We start from the raw sequence: 25,093 nt of genomic DNA, 5'->3' as shown, positions 1-25,093 counted from the left end.
TCTTCTACTCACCCTGGACCTACGACAAAGCTTCCAGGTTCCAGTAGGTGACCCTCTCTTCCTTCAGAAAGCGATGCAGGAGCAAGCTCTTAAAAGGGATCAGGGAGAATAGCCAGGGGAGTATACAGCATATAGCATTTCCCAGTGTAGATGCAGCCTTTTCTCCACACACATGAGATGAGGCTCTATGTTGAGGGTAAAACAGGAACTCTTTAATGGGGCTACATGTCAGCCTTTTATGCAGGTCTTCCAGCAAGGGACACTCCCCCTGGGGACCTTGTGGAAGACTGAGACAGTTTTTTCATTAGCCAATCACATGCATTTACAGTATGGGAACACTCCCAGCAATTGTACACAACCCCCCCCCCCCCCTCTGTCTGTGATACAATTACCAAACACAATGGGCTCTGCCTGTAATACAATTACCAAACACAATGGGCTCTGCCTGTGATACACTTACCAAACACAATGGGCTCTGCCTGTGATACACTTACCAAACACAATGGGCTCTGTCTGTGATACACTTACCAAACACAATGGGCTCTGTCTGTGATACACTTACCAAACACAATGGGCTCTGTCTGTGATACACTTACCAAACACAATGGGCTAACTTAATCACTCACAGGCAGAGAACACACATTTTTCCCCAAAACACTGAAAACACCCCAAAGCCCCACATATTCCCATAAATTATACATCCCTGGATAGCTCTGATCTGGGCGAACAACATATCCAGAAATCACCCAGATCCGAGCAGGGGTTCCCGAATTCCATGGAAGTCACATTTGACCAACCGCAAGCATGGCTTTCCTGCCCAAAACAGTTCCACAGATTTACCCTGAGCGGCCGGTCTACCTTCTCCTTCAAAGTTTAAGTATATGGGCCATAATCCTGAGGCAAAAGGCTGGCAAACAGGCCCAGTGGCGAGGTATTTCCGCCACACAAGGGAAGTGTATGTACGATAGATCTGCTGATAACGTGGTGTTAGATAATATCTATCATCCATACAATCATCAAAACACTGCCACACTAGGCAACATAATTGTGTAATGGTCCTATAAGTGTGATTCTATTGATAACTCTATTTGTTACTCCAACATAATTCTATATAGAGATGCTGTATCCTTCAAATATAATGGCACATTTATATATGTTGGTACATAATTGGTTACATCCACAGAAACTTTGCCTCCTTATATGGAGTATTGTCTCCTTCAGAGAAGGTCTGATGTTAGTGATGACTGTGAGTCTCTTAGTTAGTTTGCCACATTAGATACACAAATGTTGCTATAAAATGTCACTTGATTAGTATTGTGTCCATTATATCGGCAGTTTGCTCAATCATAATAGGTACTGTATCTCATTACAGTGTTAGCTGCCAGTTAATAGCAACCGCCGTCCCACGTGGCGGTCAGTGCCCCGATCTCTGTTACCTCCTTCCCACAGCCTACTTAGCTCGTGTTACCTCCACTCCCAGCAGCGTCCTCCGCGATCCCCGAAGAAGGTACCTTGCATCCCACGTGACTCCGTAGGTTGGTACTTAGCGTCCCACGTGTTTCAATGCACCGGCTACAGGCTTCTCAAGGCTTCTTTTGTTTTAGACCCCCATCAGACCTCAGATCAGCCCTTTTCTTTCAGACCCCCATCAGCCCTTTTCTTTCAGACCCCCATCAGACCTCAGATCAGCCCTTTTCTTTTAGACCCCCATCAGACCTCAGATCAGCCCTTTTCTTTCAGACCCCCATCAGACCTCAGATCAGCCCTTTTCTTTTAGACCCCCATCAGACCTCAGATCAGCCCTTTTCTTTCAGACCCCATCAGACCTCAGATCAGCCCTTTTCTTTCAGACCCCCATCAGCCCTTTCGCTTTCAGACCCCCATCAGCCCTTTTCTTTCAGACCCCCATCAGACCTCAGATAAGCCCTTTTATTTTAGACCCCCATCAGACCTCAGATCAGCCCTTTTCTTTTAGACCCCATCAGACTAAAATAAAAAACTTCCTTACCTCTCCTGCTCCGCGGCTCCGCTACGGGTTCGGCGTCGCACTCCTCTGTCTTCTCCGGCCCACTCTGCACTGGAACCTGACTGCGAGCAGCATCAGGTCATATTGTGAGCACTACGTCCTGACCCTGTATGGGGTCAGAACTAGTGATGTCGCGAACATAAAATTTTCAGTTCGCGAACAGCGAACGCGAACTTCCGCAAATGTTCGCGAACTGGCGAACCGGGCGAACCGCCATAGACTTCAATAGACAGGCGAATTTTAAAACCCACAGGGACTCTTTCTGGCCACAATAGTGATGAGAAAGTTGTTTCAAGGGGTCTAACACCTGGACTGTGGCATGCCGGAGGGGGATCTATGGCAAAACTCCCATGGAAAATTACGTAGTGGACGCAGAGTCGGGTTTTAATCCATAAAGGGCATAAATCAACTAACATTCCTAAATTGTTTGGAATAACGTGCTTTAAAACATCCAGTGTGTGTATACGATCAGGTATGATGTTGTATCGATCAGGTAGTGTAAGGGTTACGCCCGCATCACAGACATTGACAGACCAAACTCCCCTTTTAATGCACCGCAAACAGTTCATTTGCACAACCGCAAACTCCCCATTTGCACAAGGTTGGATACCAAGCTAGCCACGTCCCGGTGATGTCATTGAAGGTTTCTTCCTCCACCCAGCCACGTACAACACCAAGGGTCCCCGAAAGGTCAATTGAATTGATTTTTCGAACGGGGAGATGGTTAAAAAAACGCTGGCTCCCTCCCCTTTGTTTTTATCCACGGTGACTGCGTCTGCGCCGTGCAATTTACTGTCACACCCGATATGAGTGGTATTTTCTGTAGTACTATTCTCATCAGTTTAATCCCTCTAACGTCCCCGACTCCCCAATCTGGGGGCCATTTATTAAACAGATTTTTCGGACGGGGAGATGGTTAAAAAAACGCTGGCTCCCTCCACTCTGTTTTAATCCACGGTGACTGCGTCTGCGCCGTGCAATTTACTGTCACACCCGATATGAGTGGTATTTTCTGTAGTACTATTCTCATCAGTTTAATCCCTCTAACGTCCCCAATCTGGGTGCCATTTATTGAATAGATTTTTCGAACGGGGAGATGGTTAAAAAAACGCTGGCTCCCTCCACTCTGTTTTAAACCACGGTGACTGCATCTGCGCCGTGCAATTTACTGTCACACCCGATATGAGTGGTATTTTCTGTAGTACTATTCTCATCAGTTTAATCCCTCTAACATCCCCAATCTGGGGGCCATTTATTAAATAGATTTTTTGAACGGGGAGATGGTTAAAAAAACGCTGGCTCCCTCCACCGATATGAGTGGTATTTTCTGTAGTATTATTCTCATCAGTTTAATCCCTGTTACGTCCCATATCAGGAATTGCCTTTTATGAAAAAAAATTTAGGCCGGGTACCTTCGACTGCCTTCACAGTGACAGACCAAACTCTCATACACTAAACTGAATTGATTTCAGGAACCGGGAGATGGAAAAAGCAGCTTGGTCGGTCCTCTTACTCCCAAATTGGGGCACTGCGCGTGCACAGAGCAATGTGCTGTGACACCCTATATGAGTGGTGTCTTAACTAGTACTATTGCTATCAGTTTAATCCCTGTTACGGACCCTATCCGGTCGAATTGATTAACCATTGTCGAATCCCCCATTGACATCCCCCTTATAAGCTGTGTAAAGCATATTTTTTAGTTTGGTTTTGAACTGCTGCATCCTTTCCGACTTTTGGTAATTTGGTAACATTTCTGCCACTTTCTGCTTATACCGGGGGTCTAGTAGCGTGGCCACCCGATCGCTTTTGGTCTGACCATAATGAAGCAACGGCCTTATCATCTGGGGTGTGGCAACATTGCCAACACACTTTTATAGAGGTGATGATGATTGCTTCATTGTGATACGCAAGCCCCTTCACCACAACAAGGTAACGATCACGAAGGGGAATTGACACTTGTATGTGCCTTTTTTTTTTGGTTTGTTTTTGCAGCCACAGTGCTGCACCATAGGACAGAAAAATTAGGCATGTACACATGCCTGAAAAATAATGGCACTGTTGCAGACGCTATTGTAGCAGCGGCCGGAAAAATTTATGTTTTCCAGGCAGAAAAGTGACTAAAACATTACGGCTTGAACCCTAGTTGGTGGTGGAGAATTCACGAAAGTCATCCGGTATGCAGACATTAAATACAGCAGCGTGGGGACCATTTTGAGGCCAAGGCATGTAATCAGGCCTTTTGTTAGTCAAACGTATCCCCCACTGTCAGTCCCTTCGGGATCCATGCCTCATTCATCTTTATGAAGGTGAGGTAATCAACACTTTTTTGACCGAGGCGACTTCTCTTGTCAGTGACAATGCCTCCTGCTGCACTGAAGCTCCTTTCTGACAGGACACTTGAAGCAGGGCAGGCCAGAAGTTCTATCGCAAACTGGGATAGCTCAGGCCACAGGTCAAGCCTGCACACCCAGTAGTGAAGGGGTTCATTGCTCCTCAGAGTGTCGATATCTGCTGTTAAGGCGAGGTAGTCTGCTACCTGTCGGTCGAGTCGTTCTCTAAGGCTGGATCCCGAAGGGCTGTGGCGATGAGTAGGACTGAAAAAGCTCCGCATGTCCTCCATCAACAACACATCTGTAAATCGTCCAGTCCTTGCCGCCGTGGTAGGAGGAGGATTACACTCACCTCTTCCCCTGTTAGATTCCCGTTGTGCTGTGACATCTCCCTTATAAGCTGTGTAAAGCATATTTTTTAGTTTGGTTTTGAACTGCTGCATCCTTTCCGACTTTCGGTAATTTGGTAACATTTCTGCCACTTTCTGCTTATACCGGGGGTCTAGTAGCATGGTCACCCAGTACAGATCGTTCTCCTTTATCCTTTTTATACGTGGGTCCCTCAACAGACATGACAGCATGAAAGACCCCATTTGAACAAGGTTGGATGCAGAGCTTCTCATTTCCCGTTCCTCGTCCTCACTGATGTCATTGACGGTCTGTTCTTCCCCCCAGCCACGTACAACACCATGGGTCCCAGATAGGTGACAACAACGAGCACCCTGGGGTGCCTGCTGTGGTTGGTCTTCCTCCTCCTCAAAGCCGCCACATTCCTCCTCTGACTCCTCTTCCTCATACTCCTCTTCCAGCGTTGCTGCAGGTCCGGCAAGCGATGATGACAAGGCTGTTTCTGGTGGTGATGGTGACCACAACTCTTCCTCTTCCTCTTCACGCTCATCTACAGCCTGATCCAGAACTCTTCGCAGGGCACGCTCCAGGAAGAAAACAAATGGGATGAGGTCGCTGATGGTGCCTTCGGTGCGACTGACTAGGTTTGTCACCTCCTCAAAAGGACGCATAAGCCTACAGGCATTGCGCATGAGTGTCCAGTAACGTGGCAAAAAGATTCCCAGCTCCGCAGAGGCTGTCCTAGCACCCCGGTCATACAAATACTCGTTGACGGCTTTTTCTTGTTGGAGCAGGCGGTCGAACATTAGGAGTGTTGAATTCCAACGTGTCGGGCTGTCGCATATCAAGCGCCTCACTGGCATGTTGTTTCGCCGCTGAATATCGGAAAAGTGCGCCATGGCCGTGTAGGAACGCCTGAAATGGCCACACACCTTCCTGGCCTGCTTGAGGACGTCCTGTAAGCCTGGGTACTTAGACACAAAACGTTGTACGATGAGATTCAACACATGTGCCATGCACGGCACATGTGACAACTTGCCCAAATTTAATGCCGCCAACAGATTGCTTCCATTGTCACACACCACTTTGCCGATCTCCAGTTGGTGCGGGGTCAGCCACTGATCCACCTGTGCGTTCAGGGCGGACAGGAGTGCTGGTCCTGTGTGGCTCTCTGCTTTCAGGCAAGTCAACCCCAAGATAGCGTTACACTGTCGTATCCGGGATGTGGAATAGCCCCTGGGGAGCTGGGGGGAATCAGTTGATGTGCAGCCAGACGCCGCAGCAGAAGAGGACTCAGCCGAGGAGGAAATTAAAGAGGATGGAGTAGGAGGAGTAGAGGAGGTGGCAGTAGGTCTGCCTGCAAGTCGTGGTGGTGTCACCAACTCCGCTGCAGAGCCACGCATTCCATGCTTGTCAGCCGTCAGCAGGTTGACCCAATGCGCAGTATACGTGATATACCTGCCCTGACCGTGCTTTGCAGACCAGGTATCAGTGGTCAGATGGACCCTTGCCCCAACACTGTATGCCAGAGATGCCATGACTTCCTTTTCAATGACATGGTAGAGGTTTGGGATTGCCTTTTTTGAAAAAAAATTTCGTCCGGGTACCTTCCACTGTGGTGTCCCAATAGCGACAAATTTTTTGAAGGCCTCAGACTCTACCAGCTGGTATGGTAAAAGCTGGCGGGCTAAGAGTTCCGTCAAGCCAGCTGTCAGTCGCCGGGCAAGGGGGTGACTTTGTGACATTGGCTTCTTATGCTCAAACATGTCCTTGACAGACACCTGACTGTGGGCAGATGAGCAGGAACTGCTGAAGGTGAGAGATGGAGTGGCGGGTGGTTGAGAGGGGGCAGGGAGGACAGCAGTGGTTGACGTGGCTGAAGATGCAGGACCAGGAGGAGCATGGTGGCTTTGAGTTTGTGTGCTGCTTGTACTCATGTGTTGATCCCATAGGCGTTTGTGATGTGAGATCATGTGCCTTCGCAAAGCAGTTGTACCAAGGTGGGTGTTGGACTTCCCACGACTCAGTTTCTTTTGGCACAGGTTGCAAATGGCATTGCTTTTATCAGAGGCAGACACACAAAAAAAATGCCACACTGCTGAGCTTTGCAATGACGGCATTCTAGTGGTGGCAACAGCATGCGTTGACTGGCGTGCTGTCTGGCTGACCCCAGGTGCCGATACATGCTGTCTGACTGTGCCACTAACTCCTTGCGACGACCTCCCCCTGCTTCCAACTCGTCTCCTCATTCTCTCTGTCTCCCCTTCAGAACTTTCCCCCTCTTCTTCTCTTCGAGCAGGCACCCACGTGGCATCCGTGGACACATCGTCATCATCAACCGCTTCACTTGTATCTGACACCTCAGCAAAGGAAGCAGCAGCGGGTACAACATCATCATCATCACACTGTACGTCCATGTGTGTAATCCTGCCTGACTGAGACATATCCCCGTAATCTACATCATCTGGCAATAATGGTTGCGCATCACTAATTGCATCCAACTGATGTGTAAATAACTCCTCTGACGGATCAAGTGAAGCGGCTGTGGTGGCTGTGGTGGTAGTGGCGACGGGCGGGTGCGTGGTAACTTGAGAGCAGGTGACCGAAGCTGAGTTGGAGGAGGATGGTGCGTCAAGGTTCTTAGCGGAAGCTGTTGAAGATTGGGTGTCCTGTCTAAGCCAGTCAACTACGTCCTCTGAATTTTTCGGGTTCAGGGTACGTGGCCTCTGAAAACTGGGCATTATTCCAGGGACAGTGGAAATCACAGCACCACGACCACGACGGCCCCTGCGGGGTGGCCTGCCTCTGCCTGTCATTTTTTTTTTAGATAAGTGGTACTACGCGTGCTAGGTACTGTGCCACCCGGTATGAGTGGTTGGCACTGGCAGTGGGCACACTACAGTCTGTGGAAGTGGGCCTGACACACACTGGCAGCAGGCAAGCAACTGAATTTAGACTACTGTCTAAAAATTAAATGCCTTATTTATCGGCAAGCTACTGTGCCACCCGGTATCAGTGGTTGGCACTGGCAGTGGGCACACTACAGTCAGTGGAAGAGGGCCTGACACACACTGGCAGCAGGCAAGCAACTGAATTTAGACTACTGTCTAAAAATTAAATGCCTTATTTATCGGCAAGCTACTGTGCCACCCGGTATCAGTGGTTGGCACTGGCAGTGGGCACACTACAGTCAGTGGAAGAGGGCCTGACACACACTGGCAGCAGGCAAGCAACTGAAATTACACTAAAGTGTAAAAATTAAATGCCTTATTTATCGACAAGCTACTGTGCCACCCGGTATGAGTGGTTGGCACTGGCAGTGGGCACACTACAGTCTGTGGAAGTGGGCCTGACACACATTGGCAGCAGGCAAGCAACTGAATTTAGACTACTGTCTAAAAATTAAATGCCTTATTTATCGGCAAGCTACTGTGCCACCCGGTATCAGTGGTTGGCACTGGCAGTGGGCACACTACAGTCAGTGGAAGAGGGCCTGACACACACTGGCAGCAGGCAAGCAACTGAATTTAGACTACTGTCTAAAAATTAAATGCCTTATTTATCGGCAAGCTACTGTGCCACCCGGTATCAGTGGTTGGCACTGGCAGTGGGCACACTACAGTCAGTGGAAGCGGGCCTGACACACACTGGCAGCAGGCAAGCAACTGAAATTACACTAAAGTGTAAAAATTAAATGCCTTATTTATCGACAAGCTACTGTGCCACCCGGTATCAGTGGTTGGCACTGGCAGTGGGCACACTACAGTCAGTGGAAGCGGGCCTGACACACACTGGCAGCAGGCAAGCAACTGAATTTAGACTACTGTCTAAAAATTAAATGCCTTATTTATCGGCAAGCTACTGTGCCACCCGGTATCAGTGGTTGGCACTGGCAGTGGGCACACTACAGTCAGTGGAAGCGGGCCTGACACACACTGGCAGCAGGCAAGCAACTGAAATTACACTAAAGTGTAAAAATTAAATGCCTTATTTATCGGCAAGCTACTGTGCCACCCGGTATGAGTGGTTGGCACTGGCAGTGGGCACACTACAGTCAGTGGAAGAGGGCCTGACACACTGACTGGCAGCAGGCAAGCAACTGAATTTAGACTACTGTCTAAAAATTAAATGCCTTATTTATCGGCAAGCTACTGTGCCACCCGGTATCAGTGGTTGGCACTGGCAGTGGGCACACTACAGTCAGTGGAAGCGGGCCTGACACACACTGGCAGCAGGCAAGCAACTGAAATTACACTAAAGTGTAAAAATTAAATGCCTTATTTATCGGCAAGCTACTGTGCCACCCGGTATCAGTGGTTGGCACTGGCAGTGGGCACACTACAGTCAGTAGAAGCGGGCCTGACACACACTGGCAGCAGGCAAGCAACTGAAATTACACTAAAGTGTAAAAATTAAATGCCTTATTTATCGGCAAGCTACTGTGCCACCCGGTATGAGTGGTTGGCACTGGCAGTGGGCACACTACAGTCAGTGGAAGAGGGCCTGACACACTGACTGGCAGCAGGCAAGCAACTGAATTTAGACTACTGTCTAAAAATTAAATGCCTTATTTATCGGCAAGCTACTGTGCCACCCGGTATCAGTGGTTGGCACTGGCAGTGGGCACACTACAGTCAGTGGAAGCGGGCCTGACACACACTGGCAGCAGGCAAGCAACTGAAATTACACTAAAGTGTAAAAATTAAATGCCTTATTTATCGGCAAGCTACTGTGCCACCCGGTATGAGTGGTTGGCACTGGCAGTGGGCACACTACAGTCAGTGGAAGAGGGCCTGACACACACTGGCAGCAGGCAAGCAACTGAATTTAGACTACTGTCTAAAAATTAAATGCCTTATTTATCGGCAAGCTACTGTGCCACCCGGTATCAGTGGTTGGCACTGGCAGTGGGCACACTACAGTCAGTGGAAGCGGGCCTGACACACACTGGCAGCAGGCAAGCAACTGAATTTAGACTACTGTCTAAAAATTAAATGCCTTATTTATCGGCAAGCTACTGTGCCACCCGGTATCAGTGGTTGGCACTGGCAGTGGGCACACTACAGTCAGTTGAAGTCGGCCTGACACACACTAGCAGCAGGCAAGCAGCTGAAATTACACTAAAGTGTAAAAATTAAATGCCTTTTTTATGCAAAGTCCTGTGCCAGCCGGTATGAGTGGTGGGCACTGGCAGTGGGCACACTACAGTCAGTGGAAGTCAGCCTGACACACACTGGCAGGCAACTAACCTTAGATTAAAGTGTAAAAATTAAGTGCCTATTTTTTAAGCAAAGTCCTGTGCCACTCGGTATGACAGGGGTGGGCACTGGCAGTGGGCACACTACAGTCAGTTGAAGTCGGCCTGACACACACTAGCAGCAGGCAAGCAGCTGAAATTACATTAAAGTGTAAAAATTAAATGCCTTTTTTAAGCAAAGTCCTGTGCCAGCCGGTATGAGTGGTGGGCACTGGCAGTGGGCACACTACAGTCAGTGGAAGTCAGCCTGACACACACTGGCAGGCAACTAACCTTAGATTAAAGTGTAAAAATTAAGTGCCTATTTTTTAAGCAAAGTCCTGTGCCACTCGGTATGACAGGGGTGGGCACTGGCAGTGGGCACACTACAGTCAGTTGAAGTCGGCCTGACACACACTAGCAGCAGGCAAGCAGCTGAAATTACACTAAAGTGTAAAAATTAAATGCCTTTTTTATGCAAAGTCCTGTGCCAGCCGGTATGAGTGGTGGGCACTGGCAGTGGGCACACTACAGTCAGTGGAAGTCAGCCTGACACACACTGGCAGGCAACTAACCTTAGATTAAAGTGTAAAAATTAAGTGCCTATTTTTTAAGCAAAGTCCTGTGCCACTCGGTATGACAGGGGTGGGCACTGGCAGTGGGCACACTACAGTCAGTTGAAGTCGGCCTGACACACACTAGCAGCAGGCAAGCAGCTGAAATTACATTAAAGTGTAAAAATTAAATGCCTTTTTTAAGCAAAGTCCTGTGCCAGCCGGTATGAGTGGTGGGCACTGGCAGTGGGCACACTACAGTCAGTGGAAGTCAGCCTGACACACACTGGCAGGCAACTAACCTTAGATTAAAGTGTAAAAATTAAGTGCCTATTTTTTAAGCAAAGTCCTGTGCCACTCGGTATGACAGGGGTGGGCACTGGCAGTGGGCACACTACAGTCAGTTGAAGTCGGCCTGACACACACTAGCAGCAGGCAAGCAGCTGAAATTACATTAAAGTGTAAAAATTAAATGCCTTTTTTAAGCAAAGTCCTGTGCCAGCCGGTATGAGTGGTGGGCACTGGCAGTGGGCACACTACAGTCAGTGGAAGTCAGCCTGACACACACTGGCAGGCAACTAACCTTAGATTAAAGTGTAAAAATTAAGTGCCTATTTTTTAAGCAAAGTCCTGTGCCACTCGGGATGACAGGGGTGGGCACTGGCAGTGGGCACACTACAGTCAGTTGAAGTCGGCCTGACACACACTGGCAGGCAACTAACCTTAGATTAAAGTGTAAAAATCAAGTGCCTTTTTTTTAAGCAAAGTCCTGTGCCACACGGGATGACAGGGGTGGGCACTGGCAGTGGGCACACTACAGTCAGTTGAAGTCGGCCTGACACACACTAGCAGCAGGCAAGCAGCTGAAATTACACTAAAGTGTAAAAATTAAATGCCTTTTTTATGCAAAGTCCTGTGCCAGCCGGTATGAGTGGTGGGCACTGGCAGTGGGCACACTACAGTCAGTGGAAGTCAGCCTGACACACACTGGCAGGCAACTAACCTTAGATTAAAGAGTAAAAATTAAGTGCCTTTTTTTAAGCAAAGTCCTGTGCCACACGGAATGACAGGGGTGAGCACTGGCAGTGGGCACACTACAGTCTGTGGGCCTGCAGCTCCTCACACACAGGCAGGCCAGGCAACTGCAATATGTATATAAAGGAAAAAAAAAAAGCAGACTAATGTTGCAGCCCTAAAAAGGGCTTTTTGGGGTGCTGTCAGGACGCTGTCCTTACAGCAGAGATCAGATGAGTCTTTCAGGACTGGAGTGGACACTGAATTCACTAGCCTAGCTATCGATTTCCCAATTAAATCAGCAGCAGTTACAATCTCCCTCCTCTCACTAAGACTGCAGCTTCAGAATGAATCTAAAATGGATGCTGTGCAGGAGGTGGGAGGGTCTGGGAGGGAGGGTATGCTGCTGATTGGCTGGAATGTGTCTGCTGACTGTGAGGTACAGGGTCAAAGTTTGCTCAATGATGATGTATAGGGGGCGGACCGAACATCGCATGTGTTCGCCCGGCAGAGGCGAACGCGAACAAGCTATGTTCGCCGGGAACTGTTCGCCGTCGGATAGTTCGGGCCATCTCTAGTCAGAACAGTGGGGCAGGGGCCCTAGCAATAAAACCAGGGAGGGTGAGTATCGGAAGCAATATTCTCTCTATAAGATGCACAGCCATTTCCCCCCTACGTTTGGGGGGGGGGGGGGAGTGCGTCTTATAAAGCAAAAAATACGGTATATATGTTTTTTTCTTTAAATTTATTCTCTCTCATTTAACTCATAATGAAAGGCTATACTATAATAAATAATTAAAAATAATATAATAAAAGGCCTTACTATTATTAGAATAGTGTTTTTAATGATTAGAAACCTAAAACCTATTACTGGTTTATTCACAGGCACAATATAAGATTATAAAGAAACCAGCCATTAACTTTCTAAGTATAAAAAACATTATTCTCAATATGATAAGGCTATAGACTTTTATTATCGGTTAAATGTGGAGGGAAAAAAAAATATCTGAAGAAAGAAATCTGAAAGTCTCTCCCGAGATTCAAACCTGGGATCTCTACATACAAAGCTGAACACTTATCACTAAGGCCGGATTTACATCACCATTTCGATTTTTGTTCTTCTGATCCATCAGAACAGAAAAATAAACAAAAAAACTGATCCTGTATTTTAGGTATCCGTTATGCAAAATTAAGCACATTTGGCATCCGTTTTCATCATTTCTGTCTGAGATCCGAAATTTTAGAGGGAAAAAAAGTCCTGTACAAAATATATATATATATATTTAAATAATGGATCGCTAAAAAGGATGCCAAATGTGCATAACTGAGCATGACAGATGCCTAAAATACAGGATCATTTTTTTTTGTTTATTTTTCTGTTCTGACGGATCAGAAGAACGGAAAACTAAACAGTGATGTGAACTTGGCATAAGTTATAGCATTATGACATAGAGAAGAATGTTATTCTATACTTAAAGTGGTGTCTTTATAATCATATATTGTGCTTGTGAATAAAGCAGTAATATGTATATTAGCTTTCTAAGCATATTTCAATGTGTTAAGGGTATAGTAAGTAGTGTATATGATATGTACATGCTAGGACACAGCTCTTGGACATAGCTCTGCCCTGAGCATGCTGATATCTAGCACTGTCAATCTAGGGAAGGGGCAGTGTGCAGAGCAAAGGGAGTTTTAAAAGCAGTGCTCCAAGGATTCAGCCCCATCCCCTGGTGCTCCAAAGTGCTCATTTGCATATGACTAAAAACGCAGATATCTCTGCAGCTGTTTAGCATACAGACAAAGATAAGTGGTGTTTTAATCAACATGATCAACCCTACCAGGCAGTATGCCTGCTTTAATAGGATTAATAATGCTGTCCTCTTAAATGACTGTGAGCGTTACCCACAGCAAGAATAGTTCATATCAGAGAGGCACAGGCACTGCATGTGCTGCCATATGATGCCTTCATGAGAATACCTCTGTAATATGATACCCAATGGAACATGGCATATGTTTCTGTATAAAATCAGAGCCATGTGGCGACACAGTATGGTGCCATAGATTTCTCTAGTTATGGTATTATGGATTCCTAGAACATGGGTTCATACAGTAATTCAGCTGCAGGCAGAAGGCTTTAATGAAAATCAACTTTGCTATTATCATGATTAGAATCAATATCATCAATATAATCCCCAACAAAGTCATCACTACAATGACCAACATAACTACCATCAGAGCAATAATATCCATCATCATTATCACTATAATCCCCAACATCACTATCATCTCTAAAATCACCAACATCACTCTCATCATCTCACTTCCACATTGTGTTTTTTTTTTAGGTTTTCATGGACTTTTTCTCCCGCTCCCTACACTATGAGTACAGATCTGATGGGATTACAGTTCAGGTACCAGTATTACCTCCACAGCATTACCTCCGTCCTCCTCAGCCATCAGTCACGCTTACTATGATGAAGGTCAGATGGAGACATGACTTTGATCTCGTGTTATCTGATGTTTCCTGATGGCCTGTATAAGACATAAAGAAAAAACAAAATTGTAAATGTAGCTTTGGAGGTGACTGGAGTATATGATATGACATCATGTAACAGCAACATTGTAAATGCAGCCCTGGATGTGACTGAATCATAAGACCTGATATAACAGCAGAATGATAGTTAATACGGTTGAAAAAAAGACATAATTCTATCAAGTTCAACCAAAGGGATAGGTGGGGGCGCGAATCCCAGAAGGAAGTGAGACTCAGATTTCTACACGTTTTCATCAGCAATAATGTCATTTACTTTCAAGAATTCATATAAACCCTTTTTAAGACCGTCCACTGTTCCAGCTGTGACCACGTCCTGAGAAAGTCTATTCCACAGATTCACAGTTCTTACAGTAAAGAATCTTTGACGCTTCCTGAGACTGAACTTTTTCTTCTCCAGTCGGAGGCAGCGTGTTGAAGGAAGTGTTATATTTAAATATATATGTATATATGCCCTGACATATATACATGTATATTGGCCCTTGACTGTGGGCCCGTCCAGGTGGGACCAGGGGATATACATGGAAATGTATGTAGGCCTCCTTGACAGGCATACATCTCTATGTATATATGTATATATATATGTATGGATGGGCTTATTGTCACGTGTGGGTGTATGCATATTTGTGGATGTGCCCCAAACATCCATGATTGTGCATATACTTATAATATAACTGTATATATGTATATATATGTGTATGGATGTGCCCAAGCATCCATACACATATAGTATAGGAACCAGACGTGCCGCCCCCCCCCCCCTCATGCATCCCTGCAGGGGATGAGAAGGTCTCCAGATGGCTGGACAATTATGTCCAGCCTCTGGTGACCTCAAAAGGCATGGGATCAATAGAGATCCGATGCCTTTTGGTATTTAACTATCCCCAACCGTTGGGGATAGTTAACATAACAGAGAGAGGAACAAACGTCCCTCCCTCTGTTATCTGCACACCTCCGGCGCGATAATTATCGCACCGCATGGTATGCAGATGCGCTACAGGCGGAGGATCAAAGGAACCCTCCGCCTGGAAGCGCGCTCCGGGATGCGCGGGCCGGCGCGGTGACGTCATATCACCCGCGCCGGCCCACGTGTTCTGGCCGGCGGCGCGCACTGTGCACGTCCGGACGTGCTGCCTCGGGAGCGAGCGCCGCCAAACTTAAATAGTCAGGCGGCGCTACGCTGAGGCACTTCTGTACAGAGCCCCAGCCGGAGAGGATCATCCCTGGACGAACGAGCAACCCCTGGACAACGAGCATTATACCTAAGTACCCCTCTGATACCCCCCTATTACTATATACCCATTACTCTCACTCCCTATATACCCCACTACGCTCACCCTCACTGTATACCCCATTACTCTCACTCCCTATATACCCCACTATATACCCCACTACTCTCACTCCCTATATACCCCACTACTCTATATACCCCACTACTCTCACTCCCTATATACCCCACTATATACCCCCCTACTCACTATAAACCCTACCCTATATACCCCTGGTATATACCCCTGGTAACCTTACCCTATATACCCCTGGTAACCCTAACCCTACCCTATATACCCCTGGTAACCCTACCCTATATACCCCTGGTACCCTACCCTATATACCCCTGGTAACCCTAACCTATATACCCCTGGTACCCTACCCCTTATTACCCCTGATAATCCAACACCCCTAGTAATCCCTTCCCTGATTTACCCTAATCACCTCCCGCGGTATATTTATGCTTTATGGTTGGCTTACACTCTAGTAAGACCACCGTCAACCTTCGTCTACCCCATAGGGATAGTTTATAGTACTAGGTGGGTGGGCTGTTAATATTGAATGTGTGTATCGTATAGTTAGTTTGTGGGTGGAATTGGGACTGTGTAGTGTAGTTGAGTACTGTATATCTAGTGCTGTATTGTAAATGTATTGCGTAGTGTATTGTTAATAAATACTGTTATATTTGTATCCGTCGGTAACGTGTAGTTATTGGCGATAGTTAGTTAGTAAGGCGCATGCAGCTAGTGTAGCGATCAGTGTAAGGCATAGTGAAGGTATTGTTATTATTATATAAAGGTATAAATAGGCGGAGTTATCAATAGACGGCTCCTCCTATTTATGAATATTAAGTATCAATATTTACATAAATATTGGTGAGTAATATTCCCCCTTTACACAGCGCCCCCTTGTCTTTTGAGGGCATTTTACATGGAACAGTTTTTCACCGTATTTTTGTATGGCCCATTTATATACTTGTACAGGTTAATCGTGTCCCCCCTTAGACGTCTCTTCTCAAGACTAAATAAATTTAATTCTTTTAATCTTTCCTCATAACTAAGACCCTCCATGACCCTAATCAGTTTAGTAGCTCTCCTCTGTACTTTTTCCAGCTCCACGGCATTCTTTCTATGGACTGGTGCCCAGAACTGGACTGTATATTCCAGATGAGGCCGCACCAGCGCTTTGTAACGTGGTAATATTACATCCCTGCCCCGCGAGTCCATGCCTCGTTTAATGCATGACAATATCCTGGTGGCCTTAGAAGCAGCTGATTGACATTGTATGCTGTTTAATCTACCATCTACAAGGACACCCAAATCCTTCTCTATAAGTGACTCCCCCAGTGTTACCTCCCCTAGGACATATGAAGAACAGAGATTATTACTACCGAGATGCAGAACTCTACATTTATCCACAATGAACCTCAGTTGCCAAGTTGATGCCCAATCACTCAGGGTGTTCAAGTCAGCTTGTAGTTTGTGGACATCTTCCATAGACTGTACAGTACTGCACAGCTTAGTGTCATCTGGAAAAATAGATATGGTGCTATTAATCCTGTCCTCGATATCATTAATACATAAATTAAATAATAGAGGACCCAGCACTGAACCTTGGGGTCACCACTTATAACCCGGGACCATTCTGAATAGGAATCATTGACCACATCGCTCTGGACACGGTCCTTCAGCCAGTTTTCAATCCAATTACAAACTGTACTCTCCAAGCCTATAGACCTTACTTTACCTATTAAACATCTACGAGGGACAGTATCAAGAGCCTTTGCAAAATCCAGAAACACTACATCCACAGCCGCCCCTCTGTCCAGGCTTCTACTTACCTCACTACATCCACAGCCGCCCCTCTGTCCAGGCTTCTACTTACCTCACTACATCCACAGCCGCCCCTCTGTCCAGGCTTCTACTTACCTCACTACATCACAGCCGCCCCTCTGTCCAGGCTTCTACTTACCTCACTACATCCATAGCGCCCCTCTGTCCAGGCTACTACTTACCTCACTACATCCACAGCCGCCCCTCTGTCCAGGCTTCTACTTACCTCACTACATCCATAGCCGCCCCTCTGTCCAGGCTTCTACTTACCTCACTACATCCATAGCCGCCCCTCTGTCCAGGCTACTACTTACCTCACTACATCCACAGCCGCTCTCTGTCCAGGCTACTACTTACCTCACTACATCCACAGCCGCCCCTCTGTCCAGGCTTCTACTTACCTCACTACATCCACAGCCGCCCCTCTGTCCAGGCTTCTACTTACCTCACTACATCCACAGCCACCCCTCTGTCCAGGCTTCTACTTACCTCACTACATCCACAGCCGCCCCTCTGTCCAGGCTTCTACTTACCTCACTACATCCATAGCCGCCCCTCTGTCCAGGCTACTACTTACCTCACTACATCCACAGCCGCCCCTCTGTCCAGGCTTCTACTTACCTCACTACATCCATAGCCGCCCCTCTGTCCAGGCTTCTACTTACCTCACTACATCCATAGCCGCCCTCTGTCCAGGCTACTACTTACCTCACTCATCCACAGCGCCCCTCTGTCCAGGCTACTACTTACCTCACTACATCCATAGCCGCCCCTCTGTTCAAGGCTACTACTTACCTCACTACATCCACAGCCGCCCCTCTGTCCAGGCTTCTACTTACCTCACTACATCCATAGCCGCCCCTCTGTCCAGGCTACTACTTACCTCACTACATCCACAGCCGCCCCTCTGTCCAGGCTTCTACTTACCTCACTACATCCATAGCCGCCCCTCTGTCCAGGCTACTACTTACCTCACTACATCCACAGCCGCCCCTCTGTCCAGGCTTCTACTTACCTCCTCATGAAAACAAATCAGGTTAGTCTGACAACTTCTGTCCTTGGTAAACCCATGCTGGTTATCACTTATAATATTATTCACAGTCACATACTCCTGTATATAGTCCCTTAAGATTCCTTCAAACATATTTCCCACAACAGAAGTTAAACTAACTGGTCTATAATTACCTGTGGAGGACCTAGATCCTTTTTTGAATATGGGCACCACATTTGTCTTGTGCCAATCACTTCTCACTGTACCAGTCCCTAGCGAATCTCTAAAAATTATAAACAGGGGCACTGGAATAATCCATCTGGACCGGAGCCTTGTTCACATTTACCTTACTTAACTTAGCATGGACCATATCTACAGTTAGCCAGTTGAGTATATTACTGGATGTACTAACAGCCCCAGCACCACAGATATCAGCTCCTTTCTCTTCTTTTGTATATACAGAGATAAAAAAAAATAATAACATTTAGTAACTCTGCCTTTTCCATATATTCAGTGAATAACCCCTATTTACTATTATTTAGGGGACTTACATACTCAGACCTTGGTTTTTTAGCAGTTATACAGTATATTGAAATAATTATTTGGGATTTCTTTTGCCCTCTTTCGACACTTGCTGTTCATTTTGTATTTTTGCAAATTTTATCTCCTTTTTATAGATTTTATTAAGCCCTTTGTAAACTTCAATGATGACTGTAGCTCTGGGTGTGACTGGAGTGTACGACCTGATATAACAATATAGTCCCGTCTAATAAATTATTTTCTGTGCTGTATGTAAATAAAAGCCCGAATGACGTTAGCCAATCAGAAGGAAGCTAAGTCTCCCTCATTGACCTACAGTGTATAAAAGAGAAGTTACATAAAGTGACGGCTAACCTCTGTCTCCTCAGTCTGTTCTGCCGAACTTGGTGTCCACCAACATGACCAACAATATAGCCACCAATATTCTGGTGAAGACCAGTGATGACTATGCCCGGGAAGCTCTGAACACCGTGGGGTACTCTAATCGTACCAATGGCTGCCTTATCCACAGCCTCCAGGTACACACCAACATATTTTAGCCTTTAATGGCCCAAATGGGCACCAGGGAGGGGAAGGGGTCATATATTAACAGCTCTCATTTCATTCCAGGATTACATCTTTGACTACCTGCTGACTGAGACCTTCATGAACTCCTGGATCTGTATGTTCCTTGTGGGCTATGCCATGAGAAGGATACAAAAAAATAAACTAGAGCCATCAATAAAAAAAAATCTGTGAAGTTGAACTATGCGTTGTGTATATGTACAGGATAAGATACTGAGCATCAAACCCAGCATACAGGAGAAAAGAAGTGGTACTGTGCAGTGTCCATTGTGAGAAGGGTATCGTTTGGGAGAACCCATATCTGTCATTGAAACAGTTAAACTGTGTGTGGTAAGCCTTAGGTGTGTCTATGGGAACCGAAAGGTTAACCCAGACACCGAATAAGCAGGGCCAGGGTTGATAGCCTGTTTTGTCTATGTTGGCCATAGCTAACATAGGACAGATTGTTAAATACGTACTGGGACCTGCTTATACTGGAGTGAGTGAGGTTGGCAGTGGGACGCTCACTCCACCCGGGCTTCGGTCCTGGGCTTCCATAGCTCACAGCTGCCGGTCACATGGGTCATTAGGGCCTAATTTAAAGCTCAGTGTAGAGCTGTGCAGTGTGGCCACACCTGGAGAAGCTGACTGCTGAACGGCAGAAGGTATTGCATGTTCCACCCAATACTTTCCATTTGTACCTGTGGGCCGGGTAGTTGGCCCCACGTATAGTCAGGGACTGTCTTACTCAGCAAGGCTTGTTTGTTTAAGTCTATTTGTTAGGGCTAGGCTTATGTTTAACCCCTTCAGGACCCTGCATGTTTCACCTTAACCCCATAAGGACCTCCGCCGTATATGGACGGCGGAAGTCCGGTCCCTAAATATGGCGCCCGCTCTCGCACGTGCTGCAGGCGCCATAGCCGGCGGGTTTCTGCTATTTTAAATAGCAGAGACCCGCGGCACGTGTATGCCATAAGGCTGATTGCATAAATTTTACCCTTCAGATGCCGTGGTCAAATGTGACCACGGTATCTGATCAGTCTGAAAGCGGAAGTTGAGCGCTTCCACTACGGTAACAGCGTTACCCGACTGAGATCGGGAAACGCTGTTACATCGCTAAAATACAGAGAAGCCTCAAGCAGGCTTCAGTGTCTATTTTAGGAATATACCAATACAGGCCACTAGGTTGCAGCATTGTATTATTAAATTCCAAATGAAGCGTTCAATGATGGCTATTTATTGCTAATGATTGCCAATTATTGTCACCCAAGGTGAGTTAAAAAAAGTAAAAAAAAAGTTTTACAAATATAAAAAAAATAAAAAAACCTAAAAGTTAAAATCCCCCCCTTTCCTTAAAATAAAAATACCTTACCAATAACAAAAATAACATCATGTGCATCCACAGTGGTGGTGCGAAAATGCCCATACAATTAAAATATAACAATATTAATATTTTTGTCACTTTCAACTACCCAATAATTTTTTTCTAAAAAGCAGGTCCGTCTTTAATATTGTTTGGACCCTGGGCAAAAATGTACTTTGGCCCCCTGGATACCGCCATCCCACACCCTAGAATGCAATCACGCCCTCCACCACAACACACACAAAAAAAAATCCACACACCTGGTAGAGTACAGTGAATGACTGTAAATACTTCCAGTTCTGAAGACTCCAGCGGCTCAGGATCAGTGCTCTGGGCAGCTGGGCTCAGGCTGGAAGTGGGCACCGCTTTGCAGGAAGGAGACTGGGGCTCGGCTCACCCTAGCGTTACAATGCACCCCAGTACCCCACAGTATGCAGTATAGCACCCTATAGTATACAGCATCCCACAGTATGCAGGCAGTATAGCACCCTATAGTATACAGAACCCCACAGTATGTAGTATAGCACCCTATAGTATACAGCACCCCACAGTATGCAGTATAGCACCCTATAGTATACAGCACCCCACAGTATGCAGTACGACACTGCACAGTATACTGCACCCCACAGTATACAGCACCCCATACTATACAGTATACAGCAACCCACAGTATATAGTAGCGCAGTATAGCACCCCACAGTATACAGTAGAGCAGTATAGCACACCGCAGTATACAGCACCTCATAGTATACAGTAGAGCAGTATACAGCCCCCCACAGTATACAGCCCCCACAATATACATCCCTCACAGTATACAGCACCCCACAGTATACAGTAAAGCAGTATAGCACCTTACAGTATACAGCAACCCAATGATATACAGCACCCCACAGTAGAGCAGTATAGCACCCCACAGTAAACAGCACCCCACAGTATACAGTAAAGCAGTATAGCACCTTACAGTATACAGCAACCCAATGGTATACAGCACCCACAGTATACAGTAGAGCAGTATAGCACCCCACAGTATACAGCACCTCACAGTATATAGTATACAGCACCCAAAACTATACAGCACCTCACAGTATATAGCACCCCAGGTATACAGTAAAGCAGTATAGCATCCCACAGTATACAGTAGAGCAGTATAGCACCCCAGAGTATACAGCCCCCCACAATATACAGCACCCCACAATATACAGTAGAGTAGTATAGCACCCCATAGTATACAGTACCCCACAGTAAACAGCACCCCATAGTATACAGTAGAGCAGTATAGCACCCCACAATATACAGCACCTCACAGTATATAGAAAAGCAGTATAGCCCCCCACAGTATACAGCAACCCAACGGTATACAGCACCCCACAGTATACAGTAGAGCAGTATAGCACACCACAATATACAGCTCCTCACAGTATACAGCACCTCACGGTATACAGTATACAGCACCCCACAGTATACAGTAGAGAAGTATAGCACAACACAATATACAGCACCCCACAGTATACAGCACCTCACAGTATACAGCACCTCACAGTATACAGTAAAGCGGCATAGTACCCCACGGTATACAGCTCCCCCCACAGTATACAGCCCCCCACAGTATACAGCCCCCCACAGTATACAGCACCCCATAGTATACAGCACCCCATAGTATACAGTAGAGCAGTATAGCACCCCATAGTATACAGCACCCCACAGTATACAGTAGAGCAGTATAGCACTCCACAGTATACAGCACCCCGCAGTATACAGCACCCCAAAATATACAGCCCCCCACAGTATACAGCACCCCAGAGTATACAGTAGAGGAGTATAGCACCCCATAGTATATAGCACCCCACAGTATACAGTAGAGCAGTATAGCACTCCACAGTATACAGCACCCCGCAGTATACAGCACTAGAGATGTCGCGAACATAAAATTTTCCGTTCGCGAACGGCGAACGCGAATTTCCACAAATGTTCACGGACGGGCGAACTGGGCTTCAATAGGCAGGTGAATTTTAAGACCAACAGGGACTCTTTCTGGCCACAATAGTGATAAAAAAGTTATTTCAAGGGGATTAGCACCTGGACTGTGGCATGCTGGAGGGGGATCCATGGCAAAACTCCCATGGAAAATTACGTAGTTGACGCAGAGTCGGGTTTTAATCCATAAAGGGCATAAATCACCTAACATTCCTAAATTGTTTGGAATAACGTGCTTTAAAACATCAGGTATGATGTTGCATCGATCAGGTAGTGTAAGGGTTACGCCCGCTTCACAGTGACAGACCAAACTCTGACAGACCAAACTCCCCGTTTAACGCACCGCAAACAACCACAAACAGCCATTTTCACAACCGCAAACTCCCCATTTACACAAGGTTGGATACCAAGCTAGCCATGTCCTGTTCCTTGTCCTCACTGACGTCATTGAAGGTCTCTTCCTCCACCCAGCCACGTACAACACCAAGGGTCCCCCCGAAAGGTGACAACTAGCCCACTGGGACGACTGCTGTGGTTGGTCTTCCACTTCCTCAAAGCCACCTTCCTCCTCTGACTCCTCTTCTTCAGACTCCTCTCTCTGCGTTGCCGCAGGTCCAGCAATCGACGACGACAAGGCTGCTTCTGGTGGTGATGGTGACCACAACTCTTCCTCTTCATGCTCATCTACGGCCTGATCCAGCACTCTTCGCAGGGCACGCTCCAGAAAAAACGCATATGGGATGAGGTCGATGATGTTGCCTTGGGTTTGACTGACCAGGTTTGTCACCTCAGCAAAAGGACGAATGAGCCTACAGCCATTGTGCATGAGCGTTCAGTAACGCGGCCCAAAAATACCCAGCTCCGCAGAGGCTGTCCTCTTTTTTTTTATTAAAAAAATCTGTTCTTACCAGTTTAATCTCTGTTTTGTCCCCTATCAGGGGCCGGTGTATGGAATAGATTTTAGGAACCGGGAAATGGAAAAAGATGCTTGGTCGGTCCTCTTACTTCCAATTCGGGGCACTGCGCGTGTGCGCCGCAAAAATGCTCTGTGATACCCTATATGAGTGGTATGTTAAGTAGTACTATTCTTATCAGTGTAATCCCTGTTACGTCCCCTATCAGGGGCCGGTGTATGGAATAGATTTTAGGAACCGGGAGATGGAAAAAGATGCTTGGTTGGTCCTCTACTTCCAATTTGGGCACTGCGCGTGCTGTGTAATGTACTGTGCCACCCTATATGAGTGGTGTGTTAAGTAGTACTATTCCTATCAGGGGATGTGTATGGAATAGATTTTAGACAACCACAAAGAGTTGTCAATAGTTGACACACTCATGACATAAATTTTATTCCTCTATGCGTCAATCTTGGTGTAGTGATGACTGTGCTCGTGCGCACGTTTGGGAGATTGCAGGCGATGGTGGTTTTTCAAAGCCTATGGTCGTGCTGAGGTAGTTCAGTGACAGTTAAGTGACCCAAAAAACAATGATTCAGCAGTGTGGGCCCATTGTTGGCCTAGTAGGCTTTAATGATCACCTTAGATGATCACAAAGAAAATTAATGTTTTTTCTATGCAAAATTATCCAGCCGATCGCTTTTGGTCTGTTCACAATGAAGCAACGACCTTATCATCTGGGGTGTGCCAACATTGCCATTGCCAACACACTCATAGAGGTGATCGCTTCATTGTGATACGCAGCCCCTTCACCACAACAAGGTAACGATCACGAAGGGGAATTGACACATGTATGTGCCTTTTTTTTTGTTTTGTTTTTGCAGCCACAGTGCAGCACCAGAGGCCAGAAAAATTAGGTATGTACACATGCCTGAAAAACGAGGTATTGTTGCAGCCGCTGCTGTAGCAGCGGCCGGAGAAATTTATGTTTTCCAGGCAGAAAGTGCACTAAAACATTGCGGCTTGAACCCTAGTTGGTGGCGGAGAAGTCACGCAAGTCATCCGGCATGCAGAGATTAAATACAGCAGCGTGTGGACCATTTTTAGCCCAAGGCATCTCATCAGGCCTTTTTTAGTCAAATGCATCCGCCACTGTCAGTCCCTTCGGGATCCATCCCTCATTCATCTTAATAAAGGTGAGGTGATCTAGACTTTTTTGACCTAGGCGACTTCTCTTCTCAGTGACAATTCCTCCTGCTGTGCTGAAGGTCCTTTCTGACAGGACACTTGAAGCGGGGCAGGCCAGAAGTTCTATCGCAAATTGGGATAGCTCAGGCCAAAGGTCAAGCCTGCACACCCAGTAGTCAAGGGGTTCATCGCTCCTCAGAGTGTCGATATTTGCAGTTAAGGCGAGGTAGTCTGCTACCTGTCGGTCGAGTCGTTCTCTGAGGGTGGACCCCGAAGGGCTGTGGCGATGCGTAGGACTTAAAAAGCTCTGCATGTCCTCCATCAACAACACGTCTGTAAAGCGTCCTGTCTTTGCCGGTGTGGTCGTGGTAGGAGGAGGATTACTTTCACCTCTTCCCCTGTTAGATTCCCGTTGTGCTGTGACATCACCCTTATACGCTG

General features: G+C 46.6%; 1 protein-coding gene across 1 annotated transcript in view; it reads left to right on the top strand.

Moving 5' to 3' along the window:
• Window positions 1-19,436, top strand: part of LOC120986579 (very-long-chain 3-oxoacyl-CoA reductase-B-like) — a 64,520-nt gene extending 45,084 nt beyond the window's left edge. Inside the window, exons 9-11 of the mRNA XM_040415237.1 lie at window positions 13,854-13,919; window positions 19,060-19,209; window positions 19,301-19,436. Coding sequence (XP_040271171.1) covers window positions 13,854-13,919; window positions 19,060-19,209; window positions 19,301-19,429 — 345 coding nt within the window. The 3' untranslated portion in view covers window positions 19,430-19,436. The remainder of the gene's footprint in view (window positions 1-13,853; window positions 13,920-19,059; window positions 19,210-19,300) is intronic.
• The last annotated feature ends 5,657 nt before the right edge of the window (window positions 19,437-25,093 follow it).

Source organism: Bufo bufo, chromosome 1, assembly GCF_905171765.1.
Source record: "Bufo bufo chromosome 1, aBufBuf1.1, whole genome shotgun sequence".
NCBI lineage: Eukaryota > Metazoa > Chordata > Amphibia > Anura > Bufonidae > Bufo > Bufo bufo.
Note: the sequence above shows the minus strand (reverse complement) of the source record. Positions and strands in the feature narration are given on the sequence as shown.